We start from the raw sequence: 10,493 nt of genomic DNA, 5'->3' as shown, positions 1-10,493 counted from the left end.
TTACCTGGATCAAAATATAATTGAGAAAAACTAACTTCTTCTATGGGCCGTCGTCAGTGTTGGGTAAAGTACATCTAAAAAGTACTTGAAATAAAGTACAAAGTTAAGTAGAGGTTATGTGCTTAAAGTAAGGTAGTAAGTATACCGGGTGCATTGTATTTGAAGTAAAGTACTATAAATACAATGTACTTTCAAAGTAAAGCACAAATGCTTTTTTAACAGAATCTTTCATCATTCCGTTTCATTCGCCTATATAATTTCTTTTTAACTGGCATGCATTGCTTCAGGGGTAATCGGGGGTGCAGCAGGTCTTTTCGGAAATGGCGGCAAATATTTGATAAAGTCAAATGGCTTGAGGGTTGACAAAGCATAATTCCGAGGATAGTACAACTCTCGACTTCACATTATATTCCCCACATTTTGGCTTGTTAAATTTGTATAGCAAAGTTATCCTTTGTAAACTCTGCAGATATACAGGAAGGGATATTCTACTCTAGCCAGAAACGCGAGCAAGTAACGCATCGCTCTGTTTGTACTGGGGACGGCTCTCCTGCAGCACTTCGAACTCTTTGCTATTTCTCGTTCAATCAGCGCCAGCCAGGAGGTTAACAATATTAGGAGAGGACACTCCTCCACGAGATTATTGCTTGCAGAAGCTACGGGGCTGGCGTCATGGTCCCTCTTAGTATGTTTAACCCCCTTAGGTGCAAGCCAGAGCAAGCGGCGCAAAATTCAGAATTCAAAGGAACTTCTTAATTTGGCGCCATTTCTCAAAAGAATTACTTTGTGATCACTTTGCTTTATCCAATATTTGCCGCCATTTCTGAAAATAACTGAGGCACCCGCATTACCCCTGGGGCAATGCGTACCAGTTTTTGTTTTTTAATACAATGTATTTTTTATTGAAAGGGCATCATAAAAGATTGTGTTGAAAACTACTTGTACTTTACCTTGAAAGGACATTGTATTTATAGTACTTTACTTTAAGTACATTGCGCCCTGTGTACCTAGTGCTTAACTTGAAGTACATAACCTCTAATTTATTTTGTGCTTTACTACGAGTACTTTTTAAATCTTTTACCCAACACTGCATGGTACACAGTGACAATGAACAAAACGTTTCGATCGCTTATTGTGTCTAAGCACAACGCTCCTTTTAGGCCTAATCGTACTTTGAGCTTAATCCGTTCGCTGGGATTCTTCTATTGCTCGTGAGAGAGCAAAGGCACAATGAACAAAGAAACATCCAACGCGCATGACATTTTCCGAGAACGTCATATTGGATGTAAAAATGGGAGTGAAATGAAACTCCCCAAAGTCGCTCGTTCCGGAAACCACCTCCTTGTCGAGAAACTTAAGTCCGTGGCGTTTTTCGCTGCTTCTCGTGCGACTCAGATGCATTCCGTGGCACATTTCATCCATATCCGTCGTCGCAAGTTCTGCCCACAACCCGATCTGCTGCCAGCTCCTCAAATTGGGACCGATTTCAACGGCTTCTGGGCACTCTGCAATCCGTACTTGCTGATGGCCTTCTCAAGCTCGTCCAGGAACCCAATCAACTCTTGAGACGGCTGTCTGCCCGCGCTCCTCCTCCGACGTCCCTGAATGGCAGCATTCGTCGCGCCGTTGACCAAGAAGAAGGTGTTGGTCATCAGGGAAGCCGTGATGGGCAGCAGGAACGCAGACACGGCTAGTGGCGCCATGATCAGAAGTAGCAGGGGAAAGACGATGTCGTAGTCGTGCTTGTAGTCGTGCTTGTAGTCGTAGTAGTAGTCCGGGGGCTGGTCGAAGTGCTGGTCGTAGCGGCGGTTGCCGTGGTGCGAGTTTCGCGGCGGTGGAGACCAGTACGGCTCGTCCGACGAGTCCGCGGTCTGCTGGATGCGTCCTTTGCGGCCGTACCGCGAGCGGGAGGACGCCGACACTTGCTGCAGCGCCGTCTGGAGCAGCAGGAGGGCGCAGATGAGACCACCGGACAAGCTCGTTTCCTGCAGCAGGTACAGATGTTGCGCAACAAAAAAGGGGTTCAATAATATGTGCGCGGAAAACTGGTAAAATGAATTGTATGTCCCATCAATAGGGAGCTTTTGTAGGTGATTTCCGCCGTCTCGACTCTGCAGACGAGGCTATAGTTGCCCGCCTACAGAGTAATCGCGTCTTCCTGCGAAAAGCGTAGCGATGGGGAAGAGGAGGTCTACGACTGCAGTCGCGGGGGTGATACTGCTAATGCATCATACAAGAGACAGTCTGCAGTCCCTCTCTGAGGCATGTTTCTTATTCCTTGTCTGTCAATAATCTCACATCGGTCATAAAAGACTATCTTTAGACATTTTGGAAGTATAATACGTGTCAAGCAAATATGCTTCGAATATGCATCTTGAACGTATCCGCAAACACTTATGCGCAGACACCGTGCTTTGTGGTCCATTTATGAGCAGTTTGACTACGGATTAATGAACGATTGCCGCAACGGACATTTTAATCTGCGGTAATTTTGCGAACCCGCCACAAAGATCTCCTGATCTCGTGGCGGGTTCGCCACGAGATCAGGACATCGTTTATTCATATTTTAAAAACCTGCTACAATGCAAACCGTAATTTCGATCAAAATGTATTACTATACGCACTTGCAGGTGCCCTATCGTTTATTATTTATTTATCGAAGTAGGGACACTGAAGTGAATTTAAAATTTGCAGTCGACGAAGGACATATATGTTGATAGCATTCAGAAACTGAGGATGTTATAAAGCTGTGCGTTAGGAACGTTTCAGAACATTAAATTTTTTCCCAATAACCGTAGCATCGGCGTTTACAGCATGAACCATGAACCTTAAGTGCAAATCGACCTCTTTTTGTCTATAAACACGCAACAAATAATTTTTTTTTTTTTTTTTTTTTTTTTTTTTTTTTTAAAGAGTGAAGAAACAGGACAGGAAGTGACCCGACTTTGTGTTGTCCTGTCCTTCTGTTTCCTTACTCTCCGTGGTTAGGAAATGTCAGTTCTCAACCAGCTCGCCTGCATTCCTGCATTAACTTCATTCATAAATTGTTTTCGTTTTCTTCTTTTTTCCCCTAATAATATGGATGGAAACTCGGATATAAGAAATAACAAAAGAGAGTGGTTTAGACGTCCTGGTTCGTACTCTGCTGCTGATGAACACAATAAACACCCTGTTTTATTAACACACTCGAGTGACTGTTGTAGGTTCCTGCCATTAGTAATTATTAAAGAGAACGATTCAAGAATTTCCGTTCTTGGTGTCGTTTCATGAAACAAAAGGGAGGGGGGGGGGGGGTGCAATACGCTATTAACAGTGCAAGCATTTTGTTTTTGCGATATACATTTGTTTAAAAATGACACCTATCTTAGAAAAAGAAATTAATCTAAAATTAAAAAGACACCCTAGTTTTTTGTTCTTTCGGCAATCGTAAACCATTTAAATGTATTTAGCATATGCTTAATAGCTGTGGTGTATGGGTACTACATAAGAATTGAATACCACGAATAAAAACGAGTGCGTGTTGTAAACGTAAAAGAGTCGATGCGTGCATCTAAAGTCAAATTTTCTTGCATAGCGCATAAAAATAATAAAGAAAAGCTTATTACACGAGGGTCGATAATTCACGCACAAATGGTTATTTCACTCAAAAGTGGATACATGTTAAAAGCAAGCGATCTGCTCGAATCAGATAACACTCGGCGTTGTCCTAATTGCCCTACGAAAAAGCGCTAACCTCCCTCAAGTCCTTCTTAAATGCCTCTCAAATTAAACCCCGCGCTGAATCGCGGCTCTGCGGTCGCTTCCGTTACACCCCAGATGGCGCGACGCCTTCAACCGTGTACGCTGTCCCGGAGTCCGGCTGCGGCAACCATCCATCCACCGACGCCGAATGTCGGCCACAGCACACTCTCGGGACGCTACCGCCGCGTTATAAATGAATGTCGGAGTCGAGTTTACATTCTATTCGGCTGAATTAGGCGCCGTCCCAGATCCTTTGGCGGTCGCCGAGCCGTGAGCGCCCTGCCGCCACGCCAGATCTCCGTTCCGGAAGAGGCGGCGTGCTCTTCACACGGGCACGCAGACGACGCCAGGGACTTCAATGGCGACTGCCGGGGGAAGACTCTTTATCGCTGAACCAACAGCGCTCTAGCCATGTTTGTGCGTGACTCTTTTGTTCGGTGGCGAGTTCGTGGTAGCTCCACTATAGGAGGAAATGCACATCGCGCCTAGACGTGTCCGTCTGCGTAAGTTACAGTGAGGCGTCGGACCAAGTGCTACTGAATATAGTTTCCTACAGAAATAAAACAATATAGTTTTCAGGGTCAGCCGAGTAAACCATATTTGACTAGTTATTTTGTTTTTAGCGCAAACGCTTTGCTTGGAAACTCTCCATTGGCTTTATCTTTTTTGTTCGTGTCGGTTTGAATTCGTGACATCACAATGCCACTCGACATAATGGTATCACGTGACATCAATTCCCCCGCTAAATTTAGCAGGGAAATTGACGTCACAGATTCAAGTTAGAATGGCATGCAACACCAGGACGTCACGACATCAAAAACCTTATAAAATACTATCGCACCATCATTGCCATCGACGAAATGTCTAAGCCAGGCGACTTCTTAACGAACTTCTCAGCATTAGAAGGCAGAACGAAACATGAATTCCTTGTACGTCAAGCTGCCCCGAATAATGTGTTAGATGAAATTATTCGGTCATTCCTTCTTTAAAGGGAATAGCCGAATAATCTAACGTTGCAGGCAGTCTCGTTAAGTTCCTCCAGAAAGCCCCGGAGATATTTGTTCTTGAGGCAGTCCCTTAACTTGAAATTGTCGAAGACTGGCTCCTACATAGGACTTCATCACCAACTTTGTTTTACAAGCGTTTTATATTACTTCTTTCTTGTATCAAAACACATGCCCTCCTACCCTGCAGTGGTATATGTACACCGTGCATTCCGCATGAGCTTCACCTACAGGTTACTTTGGTATGTGGAACGTAAACCAGTTCCACTAAGACTGGACGAAACGGCTCAGACATTGTCCAATCAACGGACAAATGTGTAGTTTCTTGGTTCTCCTGCGCTAATAGGCTACGACGTGCCCTCTCCAAAGCACCTGCGCCCTCTGATGTCGTCTTTCCACACATGGACAAGCATTGCGCGTAAATGTGAGGAGAAAGTTAAACGACTGAAGTGTGCAAACCAAAACAATTCGAGCTGGTCATTTTATCGATCATCTACCAGTTCCGAAGAAAGAAACCTGAAATAAGATCAGTAATTCCAGTAAGTACAAGCTACTCACAATGTTTTAAATTGTGCAATCAAAAAACGAATTTCTGACGTAATTTATAACTCCCAAAGATATTTATTATGCGATAAGCTAAGTGGAGTAAGTGGGGTATTCAACGTGCATGTCTGTCTTAGTTTACCTTTACTGTTTCCCAAGAATAACACATGAAAGCGTGGCATTAAGCATAAGAACGCAAAACTCTTTCATATGCTATTATGTAACTGGACTGCTGTAGCAGAAGATTCCAAGTCCACCGGCGCACAGATTTTTTAACCCATTTGATACACTCAATTAGGTAGATAGTTATAAACTGGGCTAACTTTTATCATTAAGATACGTGATTTTCCTTTAGATATTTGATTTTGTGGCATATATCAATCACTGGATCTCTCCATACGCTATGTAAGTGCGCTTTCTATATCTTGCTCTCCCTCTCCCCTGTGTGTTTTGTCTACTCTCTCTCTAACCATTCTCATTTTCCATGAAGGTACATATTAGCATCTTTAAACAGGCTTGACATCTTTGTGTCCTTATAAATAACCTGCCTACTACAACTTACTTCGAAGAACGTTTCGTTTTCTTGGTCATTGCAGCGAGCAATTCGTCAATCGAAGCCAACCGAGGGCAGCCGAACGATAATGTATTTTTCTTATTCATTCAACATATGTAAAATCCCCAAAAATTTTAGAACATACGTTGCCGACAGTAAGTCTTCCTTGTTCAATAATGAAGCTTACATATGTTTCAAAAATGTACAGGTGCGATTGTATTGAATTAATCAGTCGAGCGCCTCGGAACCGAACTGATCTTTACAATTTTCGTTATCCCCCAAAAAATTATAAATGTTTATTATGGTGTTTCACATGATCACTTCTTAGCAAATCCAACAGAGATATAAGCGTGAATGCACCCGCTAGCTTCATATATATTCAGTAGAAAAAAATGCTCAACGGGGAAAAAACCCAAGGGACCTGCAGCTATCACCTTATCAGAAACGTGTACGGGAAACATTAATGTTGTAAACTCGTTCACACACATGCGACTGTTTACGACAGGAGAGGCTTAAAAACTAATCGTGGCACAGTCGGTCCTATTCAAACGCAAGTGTGTTAACCAGCCTCGAGGCACCATGACGGCCTTAAACTTTTTTTAACATTCAATTTTTTTTTTTTTGTAACTTAAATCAATATACTTAAAAACATGCCGCTTGATCACTATTGCAGTATGCCTACCCCTTGGAAACATCTTGTTAAAAGTAATGTTGTAACTTAGATATAAGGAATCGTGATACAAAAAAAAAATTAACAAAGTGAAACTCACTTCACAGTTCTCGACTTTTTAATGACGTCATCACTATTTTTTTTTCTTAATACTTGACGCGAGAGCTCAAGGCTATGCCCTCTCACTATATAAATTTCTTATATTTAGGTGTGTGAAACAAAAAGAAGAATCTTTTCGCTAAAACAATTTTTTTTAGAAAACGCATATGTAATCAAAAATTGCAAAAAAATTGTCATGGCATGTAATTAGAAATATTATCGTTTGTGCTTGCCTAAGGTTGTGATCTTGTGCGTCGTCGACCAAAAACACCAGGGCTGCATTTTTACTGTACCAGGTAAAGATTAACATGTTTGCATATCAAGGATCTTTTTTAGTGTTTTTTTTTTAATAATTTATATGCTTTTAAAATTACAATATCTAAAAAAGAATTATAAATTTAGACACCTAAAATCAAATATTTAAACAAAAACGGTTTCATCTGATCATCCCGTGATCAAAAACTTAGGTAGACAAAGACCGATACTTTAGTGTTTTGTGTTTATTTTTGTGTTCGTAAAATGTGAATGGGGAAAAGTTTATCTTATTTTTATAACATGCACAATTAAAAAAGTGAAGCGTTACAGCTATGTGCCATCACTTCGAATATTTTTAAACGCAATACTATTCTAATGCGTAATGGCAAAAATGTATTTGTAAATTTTTTCTATCTCAACTTTGTCAACAATACTTTTTTACGAGACGTCCCCAAAGTTCTATTAAAACAGTGACTTATAAGTATCCTAAAAAGCGAAAAGTTGCATGTTCTTCGAATTTATGATGATCACCGCGTGACCACCTTCAGCGATTCCCAAATCTTCAGCAACGCTTCTTCGACGATAATCGTGCACACGGAAAACACCCAGCTTACCTTCCAGACCCCTATCCTCCATCGCCTCATGCTGACAGTCGAGGTGGAGTCGGCAGGCACTAACCAGCCCAGTAATAACTCCAACGGGCTGCTCCCCTGGAGTAAGCCCGGAGAGACACCAGGACGACCCTCACGACGCCAAGACCGGAACCACCAAGAAGCCGCCGCTTTCCTGCATTCTCCGATTTATAGCCAGCGAGGCGCTCCTTCCCTCCCTTCCTGTCGCAGCATCCATCCCCCCCAGTGAAAGTGGTGGAGACGTCGAACCGTGACACAGCGGTTCCCGTGGATGCAGCAGGAGGACGCGCAGCGGGCCGCGTAGCTGTCCCTCTGGTCACAAAGAGAAGAGACGCGCCCTTCTGTGACGACGGCGGCTTCTGCGGCGAGTGGGATGACGAGGCTGCCTTCCGACGACGTCGACCTCGAAAACCATTCGCCTTGTCGACGTCGTGCAGGATCGTTGAACCGTTCCTCCGGAGTCGGAGGCGCACCAGGCAGCCCGCCCCTGGGAGACGACGTGACCTCGTCATCGGGCTCCGCTCGCTCGTAAACATTGTTTCAGATCGTGTTTCTTTTTTCTTTTTCTTTTTTTTTTAGCGGTATAGGTCGATGTATACAAAATGCTTGCTCTAAATGGAAAATACGGTCATGTCGTGGGGCTTTGTGATGTGGACGTGACGCCTGACTTTTTAATTTCTTTATCTTTGTTGTTGTTGTTGTTGTTGTTGTTTTTAATCTGGTCGTATTCCTTTTACTTGTCAAAAAATCAGTTGGATCAGCCGTTAGATGTTTACATCGTGAGACATGGCGACATGTTACGCAGTGGATGAGAAATTTACCTATAGTGCCTTATGACTAGGGTTCCGTGTTTTCGGATAAATCCGAAACACCTCGAGAAACAACCCTGACGTTGCAAGCGACATCACCAATAGCGGCTCTGGCGGCCCGACTCAAGGCGGACTACCACGTGATACCCCAAATCGTAACGGAGAGCGCGGGGCGACCCTGACCTCGCAGGAAGAAATTGAAGAGGAATGCCGGGGCTATCTATGCCCGCCTATATCGGGGAGAGACAGGCGGACAATTCCGCGTGATTGGATCTATGCGACGCGTTGCCAAGGCTTACAGAGCAAGAGGCAAAGTGCCTCAAAGAGCCAGTTACGAGGTCAGAGTGTTGGGAAGCGCTGGCTTCTCTTTCCAAAGGCAAAGCTCCGGGTCCTGACGGTCTGCCAGCCGAGTTTTTCCTTTCCTTCTGGGACCTTCTGGCTGACCCGCTTGTGCGAGCATACAACACCAGTTTAGGAGAGGGGATATTATCGCTGTCCATGCGTCTTGGTTTGGTCAAGCTTATCTTCAATGACACCGCACATCAGAGCGGCCTGTTAGCGTGGAGACTGTATAGCACTTTGCTAAGCACTTCTTGCAAAATCCTGGCGAAGGTCCTTTAAACCTGGATGGCGTCCGTCCTGGGAAAACTGGTGTCACCGTAGCAGATGTGTTTAGTCCCCCGTCAATCGATTCAGCAGAAGTTGTTCGCCCTCCGAGACGATCAGCTACTCGGCAGGCAGCCGCAACATCGCTACGCTAGTGCTGAGACCAACAAAGAGCGTTTGACTGGGTGTCTACCAGTACATGTTTTACGTCCTAGAACGGCTGGGCTTCAGGTGCAGAATTTTGGGGGGCTTGCAGCGCTTCTATTGAGCTGCCACAGATCAACAGACCGACAGTTTTTGCCTACGCCGACGATTTGAGGGTCTGCACCACGTCGGAAGCAGGAATCCGGGCAGCGTTGGAAATTTTGGATATGATATGATATATGATATATTTATGTTAGCTCAGGAGCGCCGCGGCGCCACAGAAACGCAAATCGCTCGTACCTTGAAGACCTGCGCCCTCCCGGTGCTCATTCGCCTCCTACGCACGGGCTTCAGTAGGACAGACAGATGCCCGGAGTGCTTGGAAAATCACAAGCACGTTTTCTACAACTGTCTGAAGGCAGCCCCGATGTGGCGAAAGGTGGCAGGCCTGTATGAACTTGCGCAAGTATCTTATGACGCGGTTCGCTACCTCGACCCTATGCCCGTGCAGCGAGGGTGGCTCCGGAATTCGGGCTGCTCGTCCCTATACGCCAGAATAACCGGGGACCTGTGCCACTTTTGGCAAAGCCAACTTCCGGGCAAGGTTGAAGATCCATTATGACCCCCATAGAGATGGGCACAGTAGTACTCAACTTTCTATTCGTTTTCCTTTCGCTCGGGATTAGAGGGAACCATCCCGTCTTTAAACATGAAATGAAGATGATGTCGTTAATTTTGCAGGATTTAAGTCTGAAGGGGATTACAGAAAACACCGTAAGAAAGGGGAGGGGGTGCTTCACTTTATTTAAAATATAACCTTGAGTATTTAGTCCTGTCGGAGTTAACTATGAATCCATTTTCGTAAAATGCCCTGGGTCAATGATTGCTTCGGTTTATCGTCCACCCTCGTGCAATATCGATGAATCTCCTAAACGCGCAAATGAAATCCTAGATTACATGTCATTTCTCAATTTACCAGCTGTTTTAATTTGTGATTTTAATATTGATTTCTTAATTCAAATCATTGCTGTCGGCATTTTCTTGACGTTGTTGAATCTTTTGGCTGCTCAGACGTTATTCACTCACCCACGATCTGTGGGTTTCTAGCCACGACCCAAATGATGTTATTGTGGGTATTCTTACATTTCTTTTGAGCGACCTTTTGCCAATATACTGCTTTTTACCACTAATTAAAACGCGAAATTGTCGTTATCATGATCCTCCTGTATTACGACAAAATTTTAGTGTAAATGCCGTCGCTTCTTTCCGTGACATGATAAAAGATACAAGTTGGGATGACGTTTATAATAAAAAAAAAATGTAAGTCATGCAATTGCTTTGCAGAAGATGAAGCACATTAACAATGGAGCCTTTCCTCTCCGACCAATAATAAATCACAAAAAGTCTAGGACACCTTGGGTTACACGCGAGTTGTAT

The 10,493-nt window shown here is 43.9% G+C and overlaps 1 protein-coding gene across 1 annotated transcript; it reads right to left on the bottom strand.

Moving 5' to 3' along the window:
• Positions 1–1,230: 1,230 nt before the first annotated feature.
• On the bottom strand, positions 1,231–7,613 carry LOC121046851. Its single transcript, XM_040501538.2, has 2 exons — positions 7,480–7,613; positions 1,231–1,985 (listed from the first exon to the last, which is right to left on the bottom strand). Exons 1-2 carry the CDS (start codon positions 7,507–7,509, stop codon positions 1,470–1,472), a joined length of 546 nt encoding a protein of 181 aa, XP_040357472.2. The 5' UTR covers positions 7,510–7,613; the 3' UTR covers positions 1,231–1,469.
• Between the last annotated feature and the right edge of the window lie 2,880 nt (positions 7,614–10,493).

Source organism: Ixodes scapularis, unplaced genomic scaffold, assembly GCF_016920785.2.
Source record: "Ixodes scapularis isolate PalLabHiFi unplaced genomic scaffold, ASM1692078v2 PGA_scaffold5__190_contigs__length_132052651, whole genome shotgun sequence".
Taxonomy (NCBI): Eukaryota; Metazoa; Arthropoda; class Arachnida; order Ixodida; family Ixodidae; genus Ixodes; species Ixodes scapularis.
The sequence above is the reverse complement of the archived record's forward strand: the minus strand, read 5'-3'. Positions and strand labels throughout refer to the sequence as shown.

Excerpts from the sequence above, each read along its gene's own strand:
- LOC121046851 (XM_040501538.2), bottom strand. The coding sequence starts at position 7,509 with ATGAGGCGATGGAGGATAGGGGTCTGGAAG. Across the intron at positions 1,986-7,479 it reads GGAGGATAGGGGTCTGGAAG|GAAACGAGCTTGTCCGGTGG; the intron begins GTAAGCTGGGTG and ends TACCTGCTGCAG.